This window comes from Egretta garzetta, unplaced genomic scaffold (assembly GCF_000687185.1).
Source record: "Egretta garzetta isolate BGI_Z169 unplaced genomic scaffold, ASM68718v1 scaffold38, whole genome shotgun sequence".
Classification (NCBI taxonomy): Eukaryota; Metazoa; Chordata; class Aves; order Pelecaniformes; family Ardeidae; genus Egretta; species Egretta garzetta.
In genome coordinates this window covers 537642-563537 of record NW_009260667.1, presented here as the reverse complement: position 1 = coordinate 563537, position 25896 = coordinate 537642, and the positions used below count along the sequence as shown (strand labels likewise).

At 43.7% G+C, this 25896-nt stretch overlaps 1 protein-coding gene across 1 annotated transcript; it reads right to left on the bottom strand.

The window, feature by feature from the left end:
* Positions 1-175: 175 nt before the first annotated feature.
* SLC5A8 (solute carrier family 5 member 8) lies at positions 176-25782 on the bottom strand. The gene is made up of 15 exons (XM_009645623.1): positions 25450-25782; positions 23298-23363; positions 19294-19345; positions 17651-17718; positions 16632-16786; positions 15117-15257; positions 11031-11160; positions 9388-9476; positions 7963-8075; positions 6578-6645; positions 6201-6287; positions 4958-5151; positions 3641-3744; positions 1668-1714; positions 176-307 (listed from the first exon to the last, which is right to left on the bottom strand). Exons 1-15 carry the CDS (start codon positions 25780-25782, stop codon positions 176-178), a joined length of 1779 nt encoding a protein of 592 aa, XP_009643918.1.
* Between the last annotated feature and the right edge of the window lie 114 nt (positions 25783-25896).

The following is a 25896-nucleotide window of genomic DNA, read 5'->3' as shown; positions in this document are numbered from 1 at the left end:
AAAGACCTGATTCCTTTCTTGACTAATGTCAAGGTCATGCAAGGGTGACAGTGCCACCAAGCTCAGCAGACGCCTGCCCATGACCCCTGGCAGGGCTGGTAAGTGACCCGGCACAGGAATGTCAACAGTGCTTTACATGAACAAAACCGTCCTTGTGGGCTGACACGGCCCTGTGTCACATATGAAGGCCATTGACTTTGTTCTTATTGCTTGCAACATCCATTTCAATGTGGCTGAAAGCAGGGTTGTCAGTTCCTTCGGCTGCCATGGTAAACGGTTTCCAGTTCAACACTTCCACTTTCTCCGGCTAAAAAACAAAAGACAGAAGCCACGTGGTGAAGTGGGAGAAACGGTCTTCCTCTCTTTGACCTGCCTGCAAGCAGAGTCAGGCCTGACATACAGGGTGCCTTGCAGGAAAACACATGTTGGTTGCTGACAGGGCACATATATTCATCGCAGTAGCTGGTATTTTTCTAAGGGCATGGAACATTTCTTATTGCATAAGGTACAAGTTGTGTAAAATGTTCTTGTCACATAAAAACTTCTTGCCCTGCAAAGTGTCTATGAAGAATTTTTGGGCGTGCAAAGTTCTAATTGCTGTTTTCATGTCTAGCGATCTGTCACCACCAGGTCCCTGAGCTATTGACTCCCAACCCTTGGTCCTTGCCCCATCTTTGACGTGAAAAGCAGATCAACACACATCATTGCTTTGATGTTCCATCTCTGTTAAACATAATGAGATGTTGAGCTCTTCACGTGCAAAAAGTTGCTCAGTTCCCCCTGATATTTTTTTTCCTCAACAACTTTCTACATTATTTGTGATGCCAACCATGTGCTATCCAGCTCCCAGCTGATTAACCAGGCAGACACTTGTTTCTGACTCCAGGCAGAAAATAGCATGGCTGTGGACATTAGCTTCCAGGTGGGTGTGTTTTTTTCAGGAGACTTCAGGGAATAAGTTCCCAGATCGTGAAAACAGATGTTGGCCCATTAAAGACAGAGAATGACAATAGCTGGAGAGCTGGTCTCCAGTCCTGGCATGGGAAAAGAGCACTACGATAGTATTGTAAAAAGCCCTTTCTCTCCCTGGTGTTCATATCCAGAAGCTGAAATGCATGAGATCATACTCAAAGGAGTTGTTGTCATGGGGGAGAAACGTTTTGCAAATTGAGCCATCTCAAAAATATGATCATTGCCTGCACCGCAGCACTTGAAAATCATGGAACAAAGCTGAGCTTCAATGTTCAGCATCCTGATGATACTGATTGAAAAGAGGTCTATAATTATTTAAAAACAAAACAAAACAAATTTCCCCGATGTTCTCCTTCCTAAGCAATGTTATTACCCAAAAACATCTCCCCTTTTCTTATATCTTAGGGATGGAGCTAGGAAACAGATACACTGACTAGAAATGTTTTCTCTCAAACAGTAACTGAAGTTGCAAAAAAAATCCAGACTTTAGAAGGCATGTGTTTGCAAACAAAGGAAGCTTTGCTGAGTCCAAAACGTGCCTTGGGCCAGCTTCCAAGAGACTAGTAGGGGAGTATTTTGGCAGACACCTGAAGAACAACTGTCCCTTGTCTCAGCTGCTGCTCTGTTGTTCACTGAAGTCAAGCTGTGGCCAAACATAACTTCCCTGCCTATGCCACTGCTTTACTCCTACCCGCCTTGTGCTCTGCTACTGCCTTAAAGCAGAGAGTCTGTTTCTGTCCTCCTGCAAAATAGGCAGGTTTCAATCAGCCAGGTTTCCACATGCAAACAATACGTCAGAGCCCCCGCTATGGGCACCAGATGAGCAGGACAGAGTCATGCAGCAAAAGCCATCAAGCAATCGCAGGCCTTAGGGATCGTTTCTTTACAACGATGTACATACCCTACACCTCTCAAAACATAAAGTGATCCTCAAGGTCTACTTGAAATGCCTTAGCCATTTCCCAGCATTTCCTAGATCCTTTTCAGATTTCTTATTGTGTAAAAAACACTGGGACAATAATCAGAAAAGGATGAATCCCATACAACATATCTGGGACCACCCTGCCAGTCCAGGAGCTGTGGTACCAAGTGCTGCCCTGGAGCCAGACCCCCAGCCCTCAGCTCCCTATCAGCAAGACTCCCATCCCCAGAGTCATCAGCAATTTTTATAGTGAGTTATTTAAGAGCAGCCCCAAGGCAGGGGGATGAGGGTTAATGGGATGTTTGGGCATTTTTAAGGCACAGATTAACTGTTCTTGTGAGGGAAAGAAAGGAGATACAGGTACTGGGAATTAGCTCTGATTGCCACCCGAGGCTTAAATGGGATCTTGCTCTATAAAAAGCAGTGTGATGGTGTGGTGGGGTCAGTTCTTTTTTTTGTGGGGGGGGGAGGGGGGGAATGGTGTTTGGGGTTTTTGTTTGGCTGGGGTTTTCTCATCTGGATTTACTGAGTTACCCAGGTTTTGTGCTTTGTTTTATGGCCTGTGGATGACCTGATCCTCAACCTGGTAAGAGGCAAAATTTGTCTACAAGCATCACTTATTGCAATAGGAAGAGCTTGTGATGGGAAGAAAGGGAGGGAGCAAATCATCTAGAAACTCACAAGCAAAGGAAAATGGTAGAAGTGTAACTTGTGCTTACTAGTTGCAGGGCATAGGGAAGCTAATGGAAGTGAGTTTGTCTGCTGGGTTTGGCACTTCATAGTCCTGAAGTAGGTCAGATTAATAGGTCTGAAATCTAACAGCCTCTTTACAATGAAGGTGGTAAAACACTGGAAGGGGTTGCCCAGAGAGGTAGTAGAGGCCCCATCCCTGGAAACATTTGAGGCCAGGTTGGATGGGGCTTTGAGCAACCTGATCTAGTTAGTGGTGTCCCTGCTCACTGCAGGGGGGTTGGACTAGATGACCTCTAGGGGTCCCTTCCAACCCCAAACATTCTATGATTCTATGAAAGATGAGGGCTGTCCTGGAATCTGGCTGGGCATACTGGGAAAAGCTGTGAGAGCAGCTGCTTCTGTGCTATTTCTGCCATGCAAGAGGTGGATGACACATATGCTTCGCATCTCACCTAGATGAGATGGGCTGGAACTGAAGTCCCTGCTCTTACCTGGGGGGTGCTGCTCTTTGTCCCTTGCACAAACAGTGCAGGGAAACTAAGAAGCTAACAAAGCCATGCGCAGGTCTGCAGCTCTTGGGTACATGCTTGGGGAATGTGGTGAATAGCATGCACTGTACAGGTGCAGACACCAACCCTTGAGTGCTCTGAACTCACTCAGAGAAAAACTGCTTTTGTCCTCTAGAAGCATGGGTCTATCTCCTTGCTTGGAGTTGTTGCCATGTTCAGGGACAACCCTTAAAACCTCCAGCCCCCGCCAGCATCTAATAAAACAGGAAAGACAGATGACTTGTATATTTTTTGCCCCTCAGGTTACAAAAAAAACTGCTGCAACTTCTTTCTCCTTAGAAATTTGAAGTAACCTTTGCTGTGACCAGAGACCAGGAGTGGGAGGCAGAAAGGCTGAGGGGAGGAAATGAAAGTTAGGATGGTAACCTTTACACAATATTTGCAACAGGGTCACCTGCAGTTCCTGTGGCAATGAGAGCCTCTGTTTGGTCATCTTAGTTTGAGAGAGATCTACGACACTAAATCACAGCTCTGGACCTAGTACCTGTTAGGAGGCTGATAATTATTCCCACAACTACTGTGATGAGTGTCCCGAGCGTGCTGAAGTAGAGATATGACAAGGAATACCAGTTGTCTGCCAGGGCAGGCCTGAAAAAGAGGAGAAAAATTGTTAATCTCCACTTTCCTATTCTAAGCGGCTTGAAAACATTGTCTGTTTCCAGAATATAAATAGTTACTTCTGAACCAAGCGACCGGGTACTCTTGAACTACCTCCATACAATAAAATGTGCACTGAAAATCTGTTAAAAATTGCAGGATGGGTTCCTCCATGGGGGAGGAGACTGGTCAGCACAGCGAGGCAACGTATGGGACAGAGCAGGTAAAACAGGACAGTCCCATCTGTGCCAGGGATCTAGTGCAGAGCTGAGCCCTCCAGCTATCTGGATGGAGGCATAACTTCTTTGGAAGGGGGGACATTACTTAAAGAAGAGGACACACAAAAAAAGTTGGCAATTGGCTGCAGGAAGCTCTAAACAGCCAGAAACAATAGGGCAAGAGTCACACCTCGGGTTACACCTTATTTTGATCTCCCTGACAATGAGCTCTGTTGCAACAGTTGCTTCCCCGCAGCCATGAGCAATGCCAGAGGCCTCATGTGAGAGGCGTTGTATATGAAACTGGATGCTGGGCACCTGTGAGCGTACCAGAGTATCTGTTGGTGATTGTACAATGCTCTAAGGTGTAAGGTTTGGGAGTCCCTAGAAATGTGCTTGTTCAGCTTCTGTTCCTGCTCTTCCCTGTATTGTCTTTCATAACTGTTACACTTAACTGTGATTGTCCAAAGACATATGGTAAGTGCAGAGGGGAGAAAATCCCTTATATTTTGCCCATTATATAGATTATACCCCCTTCTGAATTTCCTGAATAAAACTATTTCTGCACAGACAAGCTGTTGTAGGTGGAGCTGTTGAACTGGAAAATTGCCCGTTAACTGCCCACTACTTTAATTCATGTGACAGACTGTGGAAGTTAATCCAATAACTATAATATGATGCTTTCTTTAACATCATGGTTCCTGGTAAGGCATATCCAAGCCTTTAGACTCAAATATTGAACTGTAGCTCTTCAGATCAGTAGGAAGATGCACTTTGACTTCTGTTCTGGGATAACTCTGACAAACTTCACTCTGACAGGGGGAAAAAAAACCAACAAAACAAACAAGAGAAAACTGTTTCATCACAACCAGCCTGGTAGGTAAACCTGGGATGAATAGTTATAGGAACCCAAATGCTAGACAGATGTTCAGGTTGCTGTAAAATAAATACATGCTTTGTTGATTGCACATGATGAACTCGTATACCTCTCTGTAGCTGATGCGTTGAAGACTGTTGTTAAGGGATTTTCTGTTAATGTCAAATTTGCTAAGGATATATTACAGCCTGCAGTTGAGAGATTAAGTGGCTTGGTCCTCTCTGGAAGTGGAGGATAAATCTGAGATCCGATTCCAACCCAAAGCGAAATAACAAAGCCACTGATGAGACCCACAAGTGCACCCTGCAAAACAGAAAATGAAACTTGAAACATGAAAAGCTAAAGGATATTTGGGAAAAAAACACACCTAGACGAGTAAGAAACAGTCAAGATAATCTAAACTGTAGGCTCCATAGCAAAAATTAAATATACAGTTGGGGAGAGCTGAGGAGCTTACTTCATTCCCCTTCTGGACAATACAGTGTTTACTCACAGCTCCCAAGCAAGACTCTCTTTGTTTTGCCGCTATGCCTTTCCAATCAAAGGATAGCTTTGGGCTGCACGGTGTATAGGGAAAATACTGCTTTATTTGAGGCCTTCCATGACAGGGAGGAAGCTATTTTTCCTTTTTCTCATGTGATCTCTTTTTGCAAAAGTCTCTTCTACTTCAGAGTGGGGGTTTTTTTTGGCTGACAGCTAGTGGGGTGGAGGTTTTTTGTTTTGGGGTGGGGTTTTTTAGTACATGCATAAAATTTGCAGCTGCGAAGAGGTAAAGGTTAGTGATTAGTGAACCTTACTGAATAGCAATCCTGTCAGACTAACACATGGAGCATTTTCCCAAAGTTTGTAAAATCCATTTTTTTGGCGGAATAGCTTTTTCCTCTGGAAATCATAATTTCACAATACTGAAGCACTTTGAGAACAACCCAGTTCAGTCTGCAAGTGCTTGAGCCCCATTCTCCCAGCCTGACCCGCTTTTGCTCAGACAGGCCAACATCCTCCGAGTCTACTGTCTGTTCAGCTACATCTCAAGAAACATTGTTCCCTGCTTCTAAAACTGTGTTTTCCAGAAATCCTTGCCAAAGTTTCATTTTTATTCAGATTTATTTTTTCCCTTCTCTGGTCATGTAAGTCTCTTCATGGGATGGAAATTCAAGTTCCTATACAGCCCTGTTCATCACTTCCTGGGGAAAAGGAGGAGAGGGAGCAAGGGGAAATATCCTCATGGAAAATACCAGACACCTCTGTTGCTGCCCAACACAAAATTATGGGGGGGGGAGGGGGGAAGGGGAAGGAGACGCCCGAAATTATCAATGAATTTTTGACGATCAGGGCTTTACATTTCTACTTACAGTTCCATTTGCAAAGGAGCAGAGGATTCCCAAGGCAAACAGTCCTAAAAGGGGGCCACCGACCATGCCAAAAATGCTGAGTGCTGCCTGAGGAAGGGAGAGAGTGTGCTATCAGGTGCTATGCAAGTAAGTTAAAGCCTCCAACGTGGCAAGAAGGGAGGGTGTTGAGAAGGAAATTATGAGTTTAACTGATGTGTACTCAGCTGGCAGGACTTGGTATAGTTACATGGTGCTTAGAGCAGAGGCTGAGCCATGGGCTGTTTGAGGCCACTACCCAACAAAGAACAAAAACTAATCTCATAATGATATCCAGCAATTATTTTCTTACATAATACATTCTGGGTCATTCAACATGGGCATGAAAAAGCAGCACCTACCTGCAACAAGGCTCCCAGAAGAGATGCCAGTGCAGCCATAGCGATGCAGACTCCACCATAAAACAGGCCTGTGTGGGAAAGGCAGAATGATGTGTAAATCTGCCAGAGCTTGAAAATCATTAATGGAAATGTTTCCATCTAACTCATCATGGCCCCTGACATCTCCAAAACAAACCTGCTCGCATCTGTTTTTTTCTAAGACAGCCTGAATTGGCCAAAAGGTCAGGTTTCTGTTTACATTAAGAGATCATGCAAACTTCACAAAATCCTCTTCCTGTATATTGCTAAAGATTAGTCAATAAATGGCAGCCATATGGATTAGCCATAGGGGCAATACCACATGTATGGTTGGTATTTCTTGGCTAATCGCCTGTGTCATAGTCCTTATTTTAAAGGAATGATGTTTGCTTCTCGGTCTAAAGTCTTTGGTGCAAGAAAGTAAGCGCTGGCAGCTTACTGGAAGCTGGCGCTGTGACAAAGAACACCCCAGGTCGCCAGGAGGTAGTGTCTCTTCCCAGGACCCATAACACTGGCTTATTTGTTTTTTCCACCTCCACCCCTGTTGAGTTTCACTGCACAAGCAATAGGTTCATCCCACTGTTTAATGTGGTATGTCAGGCAACTCGTAAGACCAACAACAATTTTGCCATAAACATTGTTTTCAATTATGTTTAAGAAACTGTTCTCAGGTGAAAATATTTGATACTTGTCACCTGCCACCAGTCTGCTGTGCTCACTGGTGTGGGCTATGACACCATGTTGCGACTGTGGTTTTTCCACGCTGACTACAAACACTGTCTTGGGCTACACCTGCAGCCGGTCACAGAGAGCACAACTAGCAGAGATGGGAATTGCTCTTCAGAGATTTAAACCACCTGCTCAGCCTAGTTCTGACCCTCTTCTTTGAGCTACGTTAAACAGAGGAGCTAAACAGACTGAGGGTGTGAGGTTCTATCAGAGAAGATGTGAAGTTTCTCATTCTCTGGCATGTCATTGGGATACAAATACTATTGCTCGCACATCACTCCATTCAAAAGGCTTGTTACAAAATTGTTTCCTATGCTTCTCATTTTTGACAGATAAAAGAAAAATAACAGCTGTTTCAGTCTGAGCTTCATAATATTGCAAATCAATATTGAATACAGTTGCAGTGCATCTTTCCTGCTTAAAGATCAAAAGAGATGGCTTCTTTTTTTCCTTATGCTCCCTTGAAATAGCTTGTCCCCCATTTTGTGTAAAACCTATGGAGCTGATCTCGTGTACCCCAAGTTATCGCACCAATGGGTGTGAATGTACTCACTCCTGACTTACACTGCCACAAGCGAGACATGAATCAAGCCCTCACTTTGTAAAGCAAAAGTACAAGAGAGATTTTCCAGACATACTCATCCCCATGGAAATCCATGACAACTTCTTTTCAGAGAGGGATCTGAAGTACGGCTTAATGAGGTCTTCGACAGTCACGGCAGCCAGAGCATTGATGCTGGAGGACACTGTACTACAGAAGGCAAGATTTATATTTTTTTTATCTTAGAAGCTGAAATCATAGATAACAGAAGGGTTACTGGCAGAGAGAAACTGCCATTATCTAGAACAGTGTCAGAAAACTAATGTAACTGTTGTATTGGTTGAAATAACTTATTATTCCAAGTAATGCAGTTAATAGCTTACAAAAATTGTTTAAAATAATTGCTCTTAGTGAAGATAAGGCAAATCTTGATGAAAAGATGGGCCTGGAGAAGTCAATGAAAATACCTATTACATGTGGCTAAGCTTTAAGCAGTACTGGTATACATGATACCTTCACAAATGATCTACACAGTATATATCTGGGTAGGTAAAACTCCTATATGCAGGTCACTGACTACTTTGAATGCACTCTCAGAGGAGGCTTCAGATAGTCTAATTATACTCACCTAAAAATTAGGCATCTAGTCCAAACTGAACTACTCCAGGCTCCCTATGGGGTCAGAGAAACCAGCACTCCTAAGGCACAGAGCTAGTCAGGCGATCTTGTGTCTACCTGTGCCTTGCTCTTTGTGTACCACCAGCTTTTCCTCAGTGTGTGAAAAACAAATATCCTGGCTGTTCCCTTTACTTATGTAGCTACAAGTACTCAGAACACAAAAAATTATGCTGGTGTCATTCTTAAATTTCCTCATTTTTATCTGCTTACTATTGTTCAGAGCCATCCTTAAGAGAGGTGATGTTTCCTAAAAGATGCTCCTTAGGAAAACTGAACAAAACACTCCTCACTATGGGATACAAGAGGATTGATTTGTCCCCTTCCGTAAAAATATATAGTGATTGTTGTTTTCCTGGGGTTCATTCAAGACAATTGGAAGTCCAGAAACTCCTTTGTAAACAAGAGTCTAAAGATTAAGGATGACGAAAGGGATATGGCTTTAGAGTTATGCAAGTTTGAAACTGGGAAATTAAAGGTGAGTGGTAGGAAATTCCCCCAAGCTGTAGCTATTTTGTGTAACCACCCATTTATAATACTTAAAAATTCCTATAGCAGAGGGACAAAAGCACAGGGAGGAGGATTTGTTAGTGCTGTACATCATGTGTTGCTGTTTCCTCACACTGATAGTAAGGAACTCCAAACAGCTTTGAGTCGTAGGACCTGATTGCCACTGATGGAATGGATTTTTAAGCTGCATCATCAAAGAGATTATAGAGCTTGTTTTAAAGAACAAAACAAGCTATACAAAGACATGAAATGTGGAAGTTTTAGTATAAATGCAACTTTAGCTCTAACAAAAAAATAAAAATAAAAAAAGACACTAGGTTCCAAATTATTACATTACCTTAATGTTCCACTGTAGGCACTAGCCACAAAAAGCCCTGGCACTCCTGGAAAATCATGGAGAATATCCAGCACTAGGTATGGCATTAGCTGAAAAATTCAGAGAGTAAGAAATATTACCATCTTAACCTAAGTTTTCCTTTCTTCACTGTATTATTTTTGTGTAGCCTTCCCGTTGGCATTCTGCCCAGCTGTTCTAATTTTGAATGTCCCATCTTGCACTATTGATTGGTTTTCTACAGAGAAAACCAATCCTAAAAAATCCACTCAAGATACAGCCAAGTCTGTTTAGACCACCCAGCTGAGGTGAGCTTACAGCCATGCTGTCAGGCTTGTTTTCCAGTGACGATGGTATAGGAAACTAGCGCTGGGCAGCAGGTTGTCTGTAGTACATCACTCTGCACTTGGGTGCCACAGTAGATGCTTGGGTCTGCTGTTGATTCCACAAAAAGGTTTTTAGGTACAGTCCAATAACCTCAGGGTACCTGAGAATAATTTCGGTACGGAAACCATGTGCTATTCGTTGACCTTTGCAAGATCTGAGTGCTGTAAAGAGACAAAGATTTGAAGATTTTCTTCCTGTGAACCATAGATTTTCCCATGGACAAGTTGGTCTTTTTAGTATCCTGCTTCTGGTTTCCACCTGGCAGGAATGACTTAATTTCCTTCAGGTTTCCACCTTGGCTTTCCATATCTCATCTTATTCTGCCTTTAAAGACCAGGCAGTCCTGCCTCAGGTACTTTATTGTCTGTGCTCTTCTCCTGGCTCTCCAGCTACTGTCCATGGGGAGTTATCCAGAGCCTACAATTATCCCAGGCACAAACATTAAAAAAAAAAAAAAAAACAAAAACCACCAAAAAAAACTTGTATTAATTCTTCAGGCCCTGACTCTGGTCAGTCAATGGGCTCCCAGAGCTCTTGTTCCTCAGGTCAATCTCCTGCTCCAAGCCTATTTAGGGAGAGGCCGCCAATCAGTTACAACATGGTTTCTCCACAGCATGGTGTGATGTGGTTTGATTGCCCAGCCCTCCTCTGAAGGAGGGAAGGATTCATCATCACTAGAGAAGAATTGCCTGCCGGTAGCCTTCTTCCAGGCATGTGCTTCGGGCACGATTATGTTTCCAGTCTGAAAAGGCTTTCACCTTCCTTGGCACAAAGCAGTTTATGTCGGGTGACAAAAAGCAGCTGGCAAGGGCCTGCAGTCACTCACACAGGCACCGCTCATTTCAGCTCTCCCTGGTGGCAGCCTCTTCCCCTCCCTTCTCTCTGAAGCAGTTTCACGCAATGCTGGCACTCCCGGCCCCATTTCAGGTGAAAACCCCAAATACCTGCAGAGGTGGGTGGACTGAGCACTCTCCATGTCCCTGCTCTCCCTGCCACCCTCCTGACCTGGTGCTGAGAGACCTGCAGCTGGGGCACGCTGGTACCGAACAGTGCCGAGGACAGGTCTGCTGCTTCCTCCAGGGTATTCCCTCCCACTATCGTTCCAGCTTAATCCCTTGGTGTTACAGACTCGCCTAATCCGGGACTTGGGCATGTCATTATTCCCAACCCCCTGGCTCTTGAACCGCCCCCGTCTGGTTATTATGGCTGCAGAGGAAGGATGCCCCCTCGCCACCTTCCCCTGAAACGTGGGGCCCTACCTGGTCGAGCGCTGACACCTGCTTTGCCATCCACGGGTCGCAGTCCTTGTAGATGGAGTAGAGGGCCAGGCCGCACAGCGTCGCGCAGGCTAGTATCGCCCAGAGGCCCACCAGGTTGATGTAGAGGGACCTGCACCAACACGCACAGAAATGCCATGTTAGAGCTCAAAGTCCCCACAAGACCCTGCTGAGGCCAAGCGAGCAAGCACCAGCACCAAGGAGGCAACCTGGATGGTGGCTGCCCATCGGAAAGGGAGTCACAATACGGCTCCCAGCATTTCACCTGGTGTGACATCACGTTTTTAAATACACAAATTACATTTCTGGTTTTGGTGTCAATGCCCATCCCTTGACAAAGTCTGCTTGGGACATGATGGGAGCAACATGGCAATCCCCGCGTTTAATCATGTGCACGAGTTCTACACTGCAGGCAGCTGGCAAGACACTCTTCCCCCCCTTGCCACACCCCTTGGTGCAGACAAATTCCAGACAGATTTGTAAAGTGGGGTGCCCCAGATCAAAGCGTGGGATACCTTTTAGTCAGCACCAGCACTCCTTTGCCTCTGGAGCTGCAGTGCCACGCTTACACAACACTGGAGTTGCCCTTGTAAAGCAACAAATCCCCCATTTCCTTGTGGGACAATCTCCGTGGGAGGCAGCAACGAAGCATGGGGACCTGGGACCTGGTCTGGAGCCACCTACAGCTGCCACTTCCAGGGAGCAGAGGGTTGCCATTGACCCTGGGGCTTCCCCTCTAGTAACTAAACAACTTGGAGCCTGGTATGGTCCAGTAACTCCATCACCTCCCCCCTTCCTGATGAGAGCTTCAGCTAACACTGAGAGCAGAAATGCGTTTTCATCAGGTATTAATGCTACTTTGCCACACAGGACAGGCAGGCTCTATCAGCAGTGAAAACCAAATTGTTCTCCTCACCCAGTGAGGGCTTTTCCCTTCCATCTAACTATCTGATCTTCTCAAATGTTTCTCAGCTCTGGATGACTTCTGGGTCACAAAGTTCTTCTCACCTAGGGTGGTCAGTTCAAGCAAACACACCCACCGAGAGCTTGGCCTTGAAAAACAGCATTCCTTTCCAGCAGTTGCTACCTGGTTATCTGTGTGCCATCCACTGATAGTGATTTAGCTGTCTGATGGATCACATACCATGGACCTGTACCAACTGCTAAGACCTCCACTGGGAGGACCTTTGGTTTCTGTACAAATATACTCATGCCTGCAATGCTTCAGGAGGCCTTTAATGCTTTCAGTTCCCAAGAAGGTAAGGGGCACCAGCCTTTGGACTGCTCTAGAGGACCATCAGGATTAATGAAGAAGTAAACCTAACTTTATAGACCTCGTTAGACATTGAAAGGGACATTTTCAGAAAGGCATAATGTAGATTAACTAGTTGAACTATCAGTTTTATACCATAGAAAAATTATTGGCAAGCACAATGTAAAGTCTTAAAAAAGACCTATATAAATAAAAGCTGATTTACACGTAGTAGGGGAAACTTTGATTTTATGCTTTGTATTTGCAATTAGGCGTGGTCTAAACACAGAATCAGGAGCACTCTAAATTTCTCTCTAGACTAATGTAGTAAAAATTAAGTAGTCCTCTTCCTACAGGTGCTTACATATTGGTTGGATATTTTGCACCTATTTAGCTGAAGCTGTTCTTGCATTGGCATAATCTACCTTGATATATGCTGATTTAGCACAAAATTTAACCAAGGAGTTAAATCAATCCAAATCTTTTGAACAGATCTAACAATAGTATTAGCCTATAGCCAGTAGTAATGATTAGAAAGTCAAGAGAAATACATGGAAGAAAAAGAAATTGTTTGTCTGAATCCGGCAATTCTTGTTTTTAAATTATGTCAGTGTTTGACAGCGAAAAAAATGGATTTTTTCTTCTGATTTACATCCCAGCTCATGGCACACCCTATGACTAAGCACTGGAGTATAATTGTAGCCCTATTGGAGGGAGGTGTTCCCATTAATGTTGGGTGACTAACATGGGGTGGAGTTTGGATAAAGTAGGCGCTGTGACTGCACAAGGCTTATTTATGGTTGTTTGTTTCAGATTTTAGCACTGAAACATCCCAGATGATGACCTTGAAAGGAAAATAGAGAAAAATGTGATAGTAGCCCATATTTTTCAAAAAATACAGCTCTCCTGGTCCGAGTGCCTGTTATCGTTCATGTATGAGTGTTATGTTCAATTTGCCTTGTTACTGTTTGAGGATGACAGCATGTGCTCCTGTGTTTCTTAAACGGGGTGAAATCCTTTCCCAAAGCCTGAGAAAATTCCTGCTCTTGTGCCACTGTTAAAGGCCTTCCCAAAACCTGCAAGCTGGGATCTGCGAAAGAATTATTTTCTCAGCTCCAATTTATTATCGTGCTGTCTCTTATACAGCCTTACAGTAAATGCTACAGGGATACAAAACCTATTATTTTGACCTGATGACATTTTACACTTCTGTGTACAGATTAAATGGCAATAAGAGGTGCAGGCCAACATTGTGACTTGCCAGATGTGTCTTAATTACATTTGCAAATGAACTAGATAGTCATCACAGAATGGCAGTGGTTATAGTTGTGACAAGCTGCAACCATGACACAACATGATTTCTCCATGCAGGGGAAATTCCCTGCGCAAGCAAGGCACAAGCAAGGTGCCGTGGAGTCCAACCACCCACACCAGCAGGAGAGGACTCCGCTGATTAAGGCTGTGCCACCACTAATATGGTATGAGCTATAAATCCCACCCAAACCCCTCCAGAACCAGATAGCCTCCAGGGCTGGAGGCTCAGAATGTCTGCCCAGAAGCTGCCATGGAGCCAGGTTCCCCTTGGCCACATCCTACTTCTGGGATGCCCTGGAGGTGTCCCTCCTTACAAAGAGGGTAGGGAGGTTGCAAGAGAGGAGCACAGCCCTAAGTGAAGCAGGTGCTCAGGAAGCACAGTCTCACTGGCACACAAATCTGGCACAACGTATGCGGCTGTTTTCCTATATGCAATCATGCCAGGCAGCATTACAGATGTGGGATGCACCTCCTGCCTCTGTGGTGCTGAGAACCTGGAACCCAGCCACACGCCAGAGATTGTGGTGAAGCCACGTGGTGTGTGGGAGATGTGGCACTGAACGCTGGAGATGTGGCTGATGATGAGCATCAGCTCATTCCTGTCTGCAGCGTAAATGACTGAAAAGTAGATTTTTCACTATGGCCATAACCAAAGTGTTTCAGTTCTAAACTGTGTGTGATTCTGTGGGTATTCTGCTGACTTTATGAAGTGAAAGCCTTCATAAAACTCCTTCTCTGTATGTCTCTGTATTATAGAATTTATAGGGACTATAGTTATGATGCACATTTAAATATTTCTCCCATAAATAGGCTTTATGAGCTCACTAATAATTCTTAAATCCTGAGTTATGAACTACTCAAATGATAACAAAGATAAAGATAAGGTAATAGAGTTAGTAAATATACTCCATTCTAGAGTAAAGTCTGATCAGAAATGTTTAAGTTTAAGGAAAACAGGAAACCCTGCCAGTTCCCATAGCGAATTCCTGAAGAAAAATTCATTATTATTGTGAAAACAAAATATGTGATTCCTCAGCATTTTTATCACTGAATAAAACATTTCTGCATTTTTCTTATGCATCTACTCATCGGTACGGAAAAATCTTTTAGTCTTTACTTATGCAAAATTCCCACATGATGATTTAGGTTTAGTAGTGCAGCAATTCAAGATGTTTCCTTGATATGGCTTCAGCATAAGTACTATATTATTTGGTCGTCAGACTGCGTATAAATTTAATGCAGCTATTTGTATGCAAGAATACTGGCACAGTGAAACATTCTGGCACACATTTCAATGTTACAGCGATTATATGTAATTCAAATATCAGTATTTATTGTGCCAATTTGTCTTCTACCTGGTCCACAAAACAGAAAGCAAAAGTTGTTACCCTTTACAAATGGGTTTTATATAGACAAGAAACATTCCCTTTAAAAAAAATCTCCCTTATAAAGAAGAGTCACCGCTAAATTCAGACATTAAGAGTTACTGGAGGCAGACTTACATTTTTGCGTGGAACCTGCTTTTGCATGCAATGTATCTCTGTACTTGAGACTGGTTGACCCCATATATGCCAGTCCATGTGAAGGTCCCACCTATAACAATTGTCCAGAAGGTGTGCCTTTGCAAGGGGTTGGGATTAAAGCTACAATGAGAGGGAAAAGAGAAAACAAATTCAGAATATGAAAATCTTCTCCTTATGAGAAGACCTTAATGGCTAGAAGAAAAAAATTTCCTCATTCTTGTTTTACTACAGACTCTCTCAATTTGGCCAGAGGTTGAACATTCAAATACATGAAATTGGAACATGCGGAAAGCAAATGTAAAAGTCAGAGCTGAAATCCTGATGTAGTGAAACACTCTGATCTGTCCAAAGGTGAAGTTTAACTAATTTATTTGCCTATAAACTACAGTCTTATGTAAAGCTGCATGATGCCTGTGACTGTTGTGATGAAATGATGCTCCAGTAAAATGTCCAATACGCCTGCTTATCTAGAGGGATGTCAGTCTGACACCAATATAAAGGTGCATTTGCACACCAGCCTTTGTGGACAGAGCCTATCTCAAACACTTTACTGTCTTAGTTTTAAGTGACTAATAGATTTTGCATGGCCATACCTATATTTTTTTATTAATCACACTTTAATATAGCAATAAATTATGCTTATCTTCATGAGCAATGCAATCTTACTTCACCTATGGCATGTCTTTATTCCTTTTCTTTTCCCATCTGAGAACTCTGTGACTGGGGGAGAAGCAATGCAGTAAAACCACTGCAAATCAGCCAAACAGATTGAAAAAATGACTGTTCATGAGAAGAAAAAAAAAATACCCACAGATGAATTATTTACTGAAGAACTTGGTGAAGAATTTTACAGAACAACCCAATGAGTATTGTGAACTGATAGACAAAAGGACAAAAGGTAATGCTTGTCGCACTAAGCTGTCACTAATAGCACTGGGTGAAGTTTCTCATCAAAAGTGCAATAACTTCTTTTTTTAACTGGAACTGGTTTTTGCTTCAACACTGTCAGAATGAATGCACACTGATATTTTTAGGCTATGATTAGTTAAAATAATGGAGGGCAAAATACTATTAAAATTACTTTTAATTTTTCTTTCAGGGAAAAGAAAAAATTTCCCTTTTTCAGACTAGACAAAAACTATTTTTTTCCCAGTTGTTTTGATTCAGCAGCTGAAATGCCAAATCATCTGTTTGCAAATTGTAAGTATAAATACAATTGTCCTCTCCTACTCACCATACACTTTCAGTGGAATCCAAAATGTATCCTTAAAACACCTACTTGACAAAGTAAAAAAATTTTGCACTTTACAGGATTTCGTATGGTGTAAAACCTAAAAAAAATTCCCTCAAATCAGGTAAGCTTGTTTAAAAATACATAAAAATTAGGTCTTCCTCCCCTCCTCCTCCTTCAGTAGCAATTTAATTTCACAGTTAAGTCACATGGGCTCTATTTGTAGGAATAGAGAGGCATATCATCTGCAAGTACAAACTCACTCCCAGAAGTTTAATCTTCCTCCATAGTAGGAATCATTTACAATGCGTCCGATTCCCTCCTGAACCACCACAGCTCGTATAATCACAGATGAAAATCCAGCGACCATGATTCCAACCTGGAAAACGTCCGTCCACACCACTGCCTTCAGACCACCCTGTATGAGGAACAGCACGTATCAGGTACAACAGGGCAGCGGCACTCTTGCTTTGCACTTAAATTCCACTAAAAGAAACATTACTATCCATATTGTGCATAATAGATGAATTTCATCTTCTTCTTTAATAAAAATAATTCTGTACTGGAGTGTTTAGGAATTGTATCCTGGAACCTATTCAGGACATCCTGGCCCTTTTTTGAAGTGCACTAGAATTTACTTTGGCCATACACATAGTTTAATCCAGTATTTCCTTCATCCATAACCTGATTCAGAAGTTTGTATCAAAAGATAAATTGACAGACGGTGCTCATCTTACAAACATGCAGTACCACTAACTCCAGAAGGAATAGCATTCATGTGAATAAAAATAAACATGATTTAATCCAACATATACAAATAAATTTGTCACTGAGGTTCCATTTAATAATTTCTAGACACTAACACTAATCTAAAGACCAATCTGTTTGTGTGGCACTTGCTATTTTCCGTGGCTCTATTCAATAATAGACAGGAGTATAATAGTTGCAGTAAGCAGTTGTTTGACAAATTACACAGCTAAACCCTACTAGATGAGAATAAAAATCACAGAAAGGTTTTTAGGAAGGGAAATCTATCTTTCTGCTGTTCTTTCGGCAACAACAGAAGTTTGAATGTATCAAAACAGAAAAGGTTTGAGTCACGTCATGGCTACCTTTGCATCCAGAGAAGTCCCTGGGTGAATACAGCCCTGTGGCTACAGCTACACTGTGAAATGTACGCCCATGGGGTAACCCGCTTATTAGGCTACTTTCCAATAAATTCCAGATATGATGTGAATGGTGAAAGGAACAGAGATTTTCCTCAGCCAGAGAGCCCACGTACCAGCGTGCAGTAGAAAGTGCAGACCACGCCGGTCGCCACCACTGCACCCCACAAGTCGAAGCCAGTGACTGAAAAAGAGGGAAATGGCACCAGTGTAAATGAGGCATTGGGGACAAAAAACTGAAGGTCGATTTTTCATCCTCAATGTGGTTGATGAAAAAAACTAGGAATAAGTTAAATGCAAAAGTAGGAGGTAATAAAAAATGGCAATGAGAAGAGTTGTGTGTCATAACCAAGGCATTCGCCCCAACCAGTTCTAAAAATGAAACAGTTGCTACAGACACTGGAAACTGCTAAAAAGTTAGATATATTTCAGGACCTAAGATGCTATTTGTCTTTAACATGAATGCTGCCAAACAACACATCCAATATGTTTGTAGGCCCCAATTCAGGAAGGTTTTAAAATACATGTCCATCCTTTGAAGTGCCTGGGTAGTCCCACAGAGTCCTTAGGCAGGGATTTAAGCAGGTAAACAGCATGGGGATGCTCCACGGAGGTGAGGTGGTTCAGGCATGGTCTGGAAGAACTGTGTCAGACTAAAAGCCTTTCTTTTTTTCTTATTTCTTTTAGGGAAACATGGGAGTATGTCTATGCTAGACAATGCTGTGCTGCAATTGGCATATGAGCTGTCACTGCCCCAGCCTGGCACGCTCGCATGCTGCCGAGTGGGGCACTGGGGGCTCCCCAGCAGACGGCTCCGGCTAGTTAGAAACACTGCAACAAACTAATGAAAATCATTGCTTCTAGCTGGGAGCCAGCTAGGTCATAGCTTGGTTTAGCATGTATTTGCAGGGCAAATATAAACATCAAGGACATAAAACCTGTGGGACTTACACACCAGGGGAGACCAATGCAGACAGTGCTGGGTTTTTTTCCTCCTTTTCGTTCAATGAACAAGCCAAAAACCTCAGCAAACAGAACAACTGTGATTTTCATTCTAGCCAAAATGATTAATTTTTTATTTGCATTTTGTTACTGCCTTTTCATGCCAAGTGGACGAATTAATTGTGTCAGATTAAAAGTTTCATTTGGCTCCATATAAAAGCTTTTTTCCCCTTTAAAAATAAATGTGGCTCATTTTCAAAGCAAAGTGTCATTTCCAAGTAGAAAATGGGAATATTTCATTTTGTAAATATCACAACAAACATGTTAAGTTGAAGATCTCTCTGCTGTTGATTTGGTTTTCCTGGCAAAATGATAAGGCCGAGTTAAACAGTTCCAGGCAGCCCAAAATCATATTTACAGAACTTTTGCCTCGCTCTCCTCTTGAAGAGAGCACTTAACCAGGGAACTAAGTGTGTGTTTAGTCTCCATGTTGCCTTCAAAATTTACTTAAGTCTTCTTAACTTTTTTTGAATGTAGCCATTACCTAAGGATATCACATGAGAGGCAGAGTAAATGAGAGCAGATTTTCCCCTCAAGCCTCTTCTATAATTCCTTGCAGGTAGGGGTTAAGGGACAGGATTACAAATGGGACGCCTTCTATCAGGGTTCCCATCAGGATCAACAGAAATCTCAGAAGGCTTCACAGTCAAGCCTTCAGCTATATCTTTGAGTGTGCATTACCAAAAAAAAGCACACCAGTACTATACGCAAAAAAAAATATAACAGTAGAAGAACAGTTTCAGTATACTCATCTTACCTTGATTTAGTGCTAAAGCTGGAGCATAAATGACAATACCGGTGTATAAAGTCTAGAAGGGGAAAAAAGATATAAGATCAAAATAAATGTCAATTCCTGGAAAGGTGATAGCTTTCTGAGATTGTTTCTTTTCAAGCATTTATGCCATCTAGATTTCCTAAATTCATAACTGTTGAGAAATAATTCCAGTTGCTAGAAGATGAATGTCTGAGACTAACCAGCACTGCCGTCTCATAGCCTAGTGTTCTTAAAACAAATACCAGGGACTTTTGAATAGCAAATCCCTCTTCAGCCTCTCCTGGCTTTTATAATTAACTTATTTTATTGCTTTAAAACTGCAGTCATATGGCAGGAACAAGAGCAAAAGGAAGTTGATGAGGTTTTTTTAACCGTTTACACATGGTTTGCCAAGGAATCGACTACAATTTATTTTCTGTCTTGGGAGCACTATGCCTCTCAGTATGCAACTATAATGCACGTGAGTAATAACAAAAAAATACAGCGATCGTCATTATGGATAGCATTATAAGGAATTACACTCCTGTAAGATGAAGCCATGAATTATTATCAGCAGATTTGCATTTTCACCCAATACAGTAAAGACATAGACAAACCAAGGAGTTACTCCATCTACTTTTGAGGGCACGATGAGATTCATATACTGATATCCTCCATAATTTCTTTCTGTATATTTTTAAATCCTACTTGCTTTTTTATCACTGTTATTACTGCCTTGTACTGCTAGGACAAGTTCAGCTGTGACATGGTTCAGGGGAATACAGCTTGCAATGTGCAGACAACTTCTGTGAAGGTCAGTGGTCTCAATTCAAAGGATCTAAAGCACAGTCAGGTCCTGAGCTGACTTGCATCAGCTTTCCATGACTGAACTCTTCTGACTCCCTGATTTACAGGGGTGGGACCTGTGCATGGAAAAGCAGCAGAATCAGACATCATCCAGCATTCAGCAAGCTTGTGCCCTTCCCGTGAGCGTGAAGTCTGCCCTAGCACAGGTGGTAAACCAGAGAGGGATGGCTAACCACTGGATTACTCGCTGTGGCTTTTGAGCAGGTCAAATCCAGACTGCATTGAAGAGCTCTGCCATATGGCCAGTAGCTACATTGGGGAGACAGCCAAGAGGTAACTGGAGTGGCAATCCAGCTGTGAGAGGAAACGAGTGTGGAGGGGCTGCTGCACCCAACATGACCAAATTGCCCTGGCCCTTTTCTGTGCACCTGCTACAAGCACATGCCAGGAAGGATGGTGGGGCCACTGGGGAAATAGTTATTCCTACCTGTGTACTGCTTCCCACATGCCTGTGTGCGTGTTTGTTTCTCTCTGTGCCATGAGTCCTCTCTAGGTTTTCATATACAGGTTGTGTGCAAAGAAAGTTGCTGGTCCTGACCAGTCTTCGTCGAACGCCCCCTCAGCACCAGCTGCACCACTTCACAGCCAACAACTACTGACCCTTGTCAAGCCCTGTCAATGGGTTCTCAACATGCTGACCACGCAGTGACTGTCAGTGTGGGCTGCTGAATCATAGAATCGTTTGGGTGGGAAGGGACCATTTAAAGATCATCTAGTCAACTCCCGCCACCTCCCTCTTTGGGCAGGGACATCTTCCACTAAATCAGGTTGCTCAAAGCCCTGTCCAGCCTGACCTTGAATACTTCCAGGGACAGGACATCCACAACTTCTCTGGGCAATCTGTTGCAATGTTTCACCACCTTCATCATAAAAAATTATTTCTTATATCCAATCTAAATATACCCTCTTTCACTTTAAAATTGTTGCCCCTTGTGCTGTCACTACAGGCCTTAGTAAAAAGTCTCTCTCTGTCTTTCTTATAAGCCCCCTTTAAGTACTGAAAGGCCACAATAAGGTCTCCCCGCAGCCTTCTCTGTTCCAGACTGATCAAACCCAACTCTCTTGGCCTGTCCTTGTAGGAGAGGTGCTCCAGCTTTCTGATAATTTTTGTGGCCCTCCTCTGGATCCACTCTAACGGGTAACAGGTCCATGTCCTTCTTGTACAGGGAATCCCAGAGCTGGATGCAATGCTCCAGGTGGGGTCTCATAAGAATGAAGTAGAGGGGAAAATCACCTCCCTCGATCTGCTGGCAATGCTTCTTTTTATGCAGCCCGGGATACGGTTGGCTTTTTGGGCAGCAAGTGCACATTGCTGGCTCATATTTTCAACCACCAGTATCCCCAAGTCCTCCTCTGCAGGGCTGCTCTCAATCAATTCATCCCCCAGTCTGTACTGATACTGGGGATTGCCCCAACCCAGGTGCAGGACTTGGCCTTGTTGAACTCCCTGAGGTTCACATGGGCCCACTCCTCAAGCCTGTCAGTGTCCCTCTGGATGGCATCCCTCCCTCTAGCATATCAGCTGCACCACTCAACTTGGTGTCATCCACAGACTTGCTGAGGGTACGCTCAATCCCACTATCTATATCATTAATGAAGGTATTAAATAGTATTGGTCCCAGTACAGACCCTTAAGGGACACCACTTGGTACTGGTTTCCACTGGGATATTGAGCCATTGACAGCAACTCTTTGGATGCAACCACCCTATCTAATCCAACCATCTCATAGTCCATCCATCAAATCCACATCTCTCCTGCTCGTTCAGGGAGTCAGCATGAGAAAGCGGCTTTCTGATATGCAGCAAACAAGTGGCAGAAGCTTTGAACCATCAGAAATTAAAATTTGTCACAAGTATCATCACATTTTTGTGTAAATTGAAACAGGACTGATGATACAATCTTTCCACTTCTTCAGTGGTTGTTCAGGTTGTATTACTACATATCCTTTTCTTTTTTCTTTTAAAGACATGCCAATATTCACAGAACAGTTGAAATTACACTATTAAAATCTTTGGAGGGGTTTCCTTTCCTCACTATTCTTTTCATTATTCAGGTTAAGTTGTTAGTGCTTGGCAGAGAAAGACACCTGTAGTGAATTTCCCTGGGCACATATTTAAGTTGCATAGAATTATTTTTCTGATCTTTGCAAGCAAAGATTATGCTTGACTTGTTCCAACTTATGCAACTGTGATGCCTTCTCATTTGCTGGTGAAACAGTGTCCTATGGGCTTGTATATCTACAAATGCCAGCTAAGCAGCACTTTTCAAGTAAGTAATTAACACTGCATTGACCACCATCTTAGAGGTGCAAGTGTGATTGTCCTGTAACTCATGGCGTGTCTTAAAAATACAAAAAGGGCAAAAAGCAAGCACATAACTTGAAAAGCTTTCTGATTGTATATTCATTCTTGCCTTGAACTCCCAAAAAGTCCACTTCAAAATTGTGAAAAGAACACTTTTTTTTATTATTCTGATGCATTTGTCACACGCTCACTGTGCATTTAAAAGCTGTGATCTCTCACTGACTCACTGAATGGGCTGGTTGCAGCAAACTGCACCGACAATAACTGCAGGGACTGCTTTTAGTTTAACATTCCCCAAGGCGGTCATTTGCTACTTCTTGGTTTGCAGACGCCCAGGATTTTTTCCAGCAGTAGTGGTACAAAGCCTTGTGCAGGAAGTGACAGCTCCCGACAGCTTGTTTTGCCACCTTTCACAGACCCTTAAGAATTAGTCAGACTCCCAGAATCCATGAACCAGAGGATGAAAACTGCCGCTGTAGATAATTGGGGCATGTTTACATTATGAACCCCTTGTGGGTTTCTCGGGCAGGCAGGCCAACGACTGCTCCTCACACTGCTACCCTGCAGCGAAGGGTCGCTCGTCTCTTGGCGTGGCGCTGATGCCAAGTGACTGCTCTGGGTGCTCAACAATGTACACAGAGACCCAAGGGGCAGGTAGCCCAGCATCCACTCCCCACCCCAGTGCTTTGGAGCAGAAAGAGCTTTGTTTCTTCCACTCCCAGCCACCCATGCACTGTGGTAACCTCATCAACCCTTCAGAGAAAACATCCAGTTACACTAAGCTGAAGAACCCTGGTGGCTATGAGGACCACAGAACAGCTTTGAGGTTTACTTGCCGTTTGTATAATGAAGAGGACCGTTCCACACAGGCGCAGGTATTTATTAAATCGAAGCTCTAAATACTGCAAAAGACAAGAAAAAAACCAAATGTTTATATTGAAACTTGGCACTATCGATAGAACTAGAGTGAAGCGATGAGCAATATCGGAAGGGTGGAGTGTTGTTTTTACATTTTCATGAATGGCCAAAACCTCTAGAGTCACCTTGGTGGATAGCTCTTTCCACCTCATTTGACATTTCTTTACAGACCTCACCACTGGGTAATGACAAATGAGCAGGTGAAGTAGGCATAAGCTGGTCAGTATATGACGGAGCGTGAAGAATGGAAACTGGTGCTACCCTGCTGCCTCAAGGTGCTCACTAGACAAGGAGCTGTGCACTGTGACCTGGCAAAGACCAGCATGTATTATCACAGAATTACTGAATATCCTGAGTTGGAACGGACCCACAAAGATCATTGAGTCCAACTCTTGACTCTGCACAGGGTAAGCTAAAAGTTCACAATGACGTACCAGCAAACAACAGAACCCACTTGCGTTGTGAAATCAGAGAGAAAAAGAAAACACGACGGCTATTGCTAAGCCTTAATCGATTTGGTAACTTTGGCATTATGTATATTCATCTGAACCGTTGCGACAGACGGCAGGTTTTCAATGGTCAGCGGCTTCCTCCCATGGTAATCTCACCTTCTGCACTGCCCAAAGCAGCTCGCCATATTCTACCAGTAAGTGGAAATCTAGCCTTTTGCAAAACAGGAGCCCTCACTTTTCTGTCTAGCCTGGGCCAGCACAACCTCTGAATGGGTCTGTCATGCTGTAGGGCAGATTTCTTCCCACCATCTGTCCTAACAACCCTCTTAGGTATATGGTTGCACAAAAGGGATCTCCTTTGCCTGTTGAAACCAACAAACACTGAATTACCTCAAAGCGCTCACTCGTGGACTGAGCATTTAAAACATGATCTGTGAGCGTGTCCACACAAGGAAGCAGTGCTGGACAGACACAAAAAGTTGTTTAATCTCTGAACTCTGTCCACAAATAGAATATATATCTTTTATTGGTGCATTACTCTGATTTAACCCCAAGATTATCAGTGAGTTTCCAGCAATAATTATAAGTCTTTAAATAAAAGAGCCCTATTTTAAGTATCATCATAACTGACAGTCCAAAGATTAGTAGTTTAAAACACACTGGAAGGCACTGAGATTTCTGTTGGTGTATTCTTATCTAAATCTACCAACAGAAATCTTGTTTTCAGCCTCCAGTGTTGCAACGCCCCTGTTCAGTGTAATAAAATGCAAAAGACCAAAGTAGCTAGCCAAGGAATTTCACCTGCACCGATGCCCCTTTCCCAATGTCCTCTGCGAAAAGATCAATCTGCCTCCAAATCTGCAGCTAGGAACCATCTCCAGGCAGGAAGGTAAACAGGCTGCACAGAACTTCTAAACCAGAACGAAGTCCTAACCAGATGCTTCCTCACCCCAAAACAGTCAGACTTGACTGTAGCTTTAACCTACATACTGAGCTGAAGACCAGCTCACCCATATTACAGTGGACATAAGAGAACTCTCGCAGACACAGCGCTGCTGACCTCCCTGTATAAGCGTGATGGAGAAGACGTTCACTGGTGTGAACAGCCCCAGGTGGAACAAGTGTCTCCCCAAAATCTCTAGGAACAGCACAAACATATACTCTGCCAGAGGGGGGCTTTTGTGGCAGCACCTGAGCTTTGCAACCTATCTGGAGGGAGCACGATTTGAGAACTCTGGTTCCTATGTTAGATGCTCTTGCCCACTGCTCTTGGTATATTAATTACACATCATTAACCACATGTCACCATCCAAGCTGCACGAGGATTAATCCACATGCTGAACTGAGTATTTGGAGTGAGGAAAGAGATGATGTGGCATGGTGCACAGCTCTCAAGCCATGACAGCAGGGTTGAGCATCTCCTCTCTGCAGAGGCAGTGTGGGAAGACTTGGGGACAGAGCAGGTTGCAGCCTGCCCTTGGTGGTGTGGAGATACGGGGCAGCACAGATTGCAGAGGGATTTGGGGGGAAGAGACAGAGGGGAGACATGGAGAAAGCAGGCATGAGAGGCCCCCCAGCTCCCAAAGGCTGTGGAAAGGCTCCTTCTACCCCACCTTACCTCGTAGGTGCTGGTAACACCCAGCTTGTAGAAGACGGGCAGGAAGATCTCGGCACTGCACAGCACCACCAGGCCATAGGTGATGGCAAAGATGCAGAAGATGGCACCGTAGCGGTAGATCTCAGCAGGGGTGCCCAGCACGGTGACAGCTGACATGAAGCTGGCGGTGAGGGAGAGTGCAACGGGGAGGGCGCTCATGCTGCGGCCCCCCATGAGAAAGTCCTTGGATGTCTTCTGTCCCCCTCCTGCGAAGGCGTAGTAGACCCCGATGACAGCTGAGACCAGCAGCATGGCTGCAAAGACCACGTAGTCCCAGATGCTGAAGTGCCCCATGGTACCTTCAGGCCAAGGATTTGCCCCCAAATCAGAGGAGCAGCTGCTGCTCCAGCAGGACTGGCACGGGGCGGCTGGCGCAGGAGGAAGGGGCTGGGGACGGGACCCCGCGGG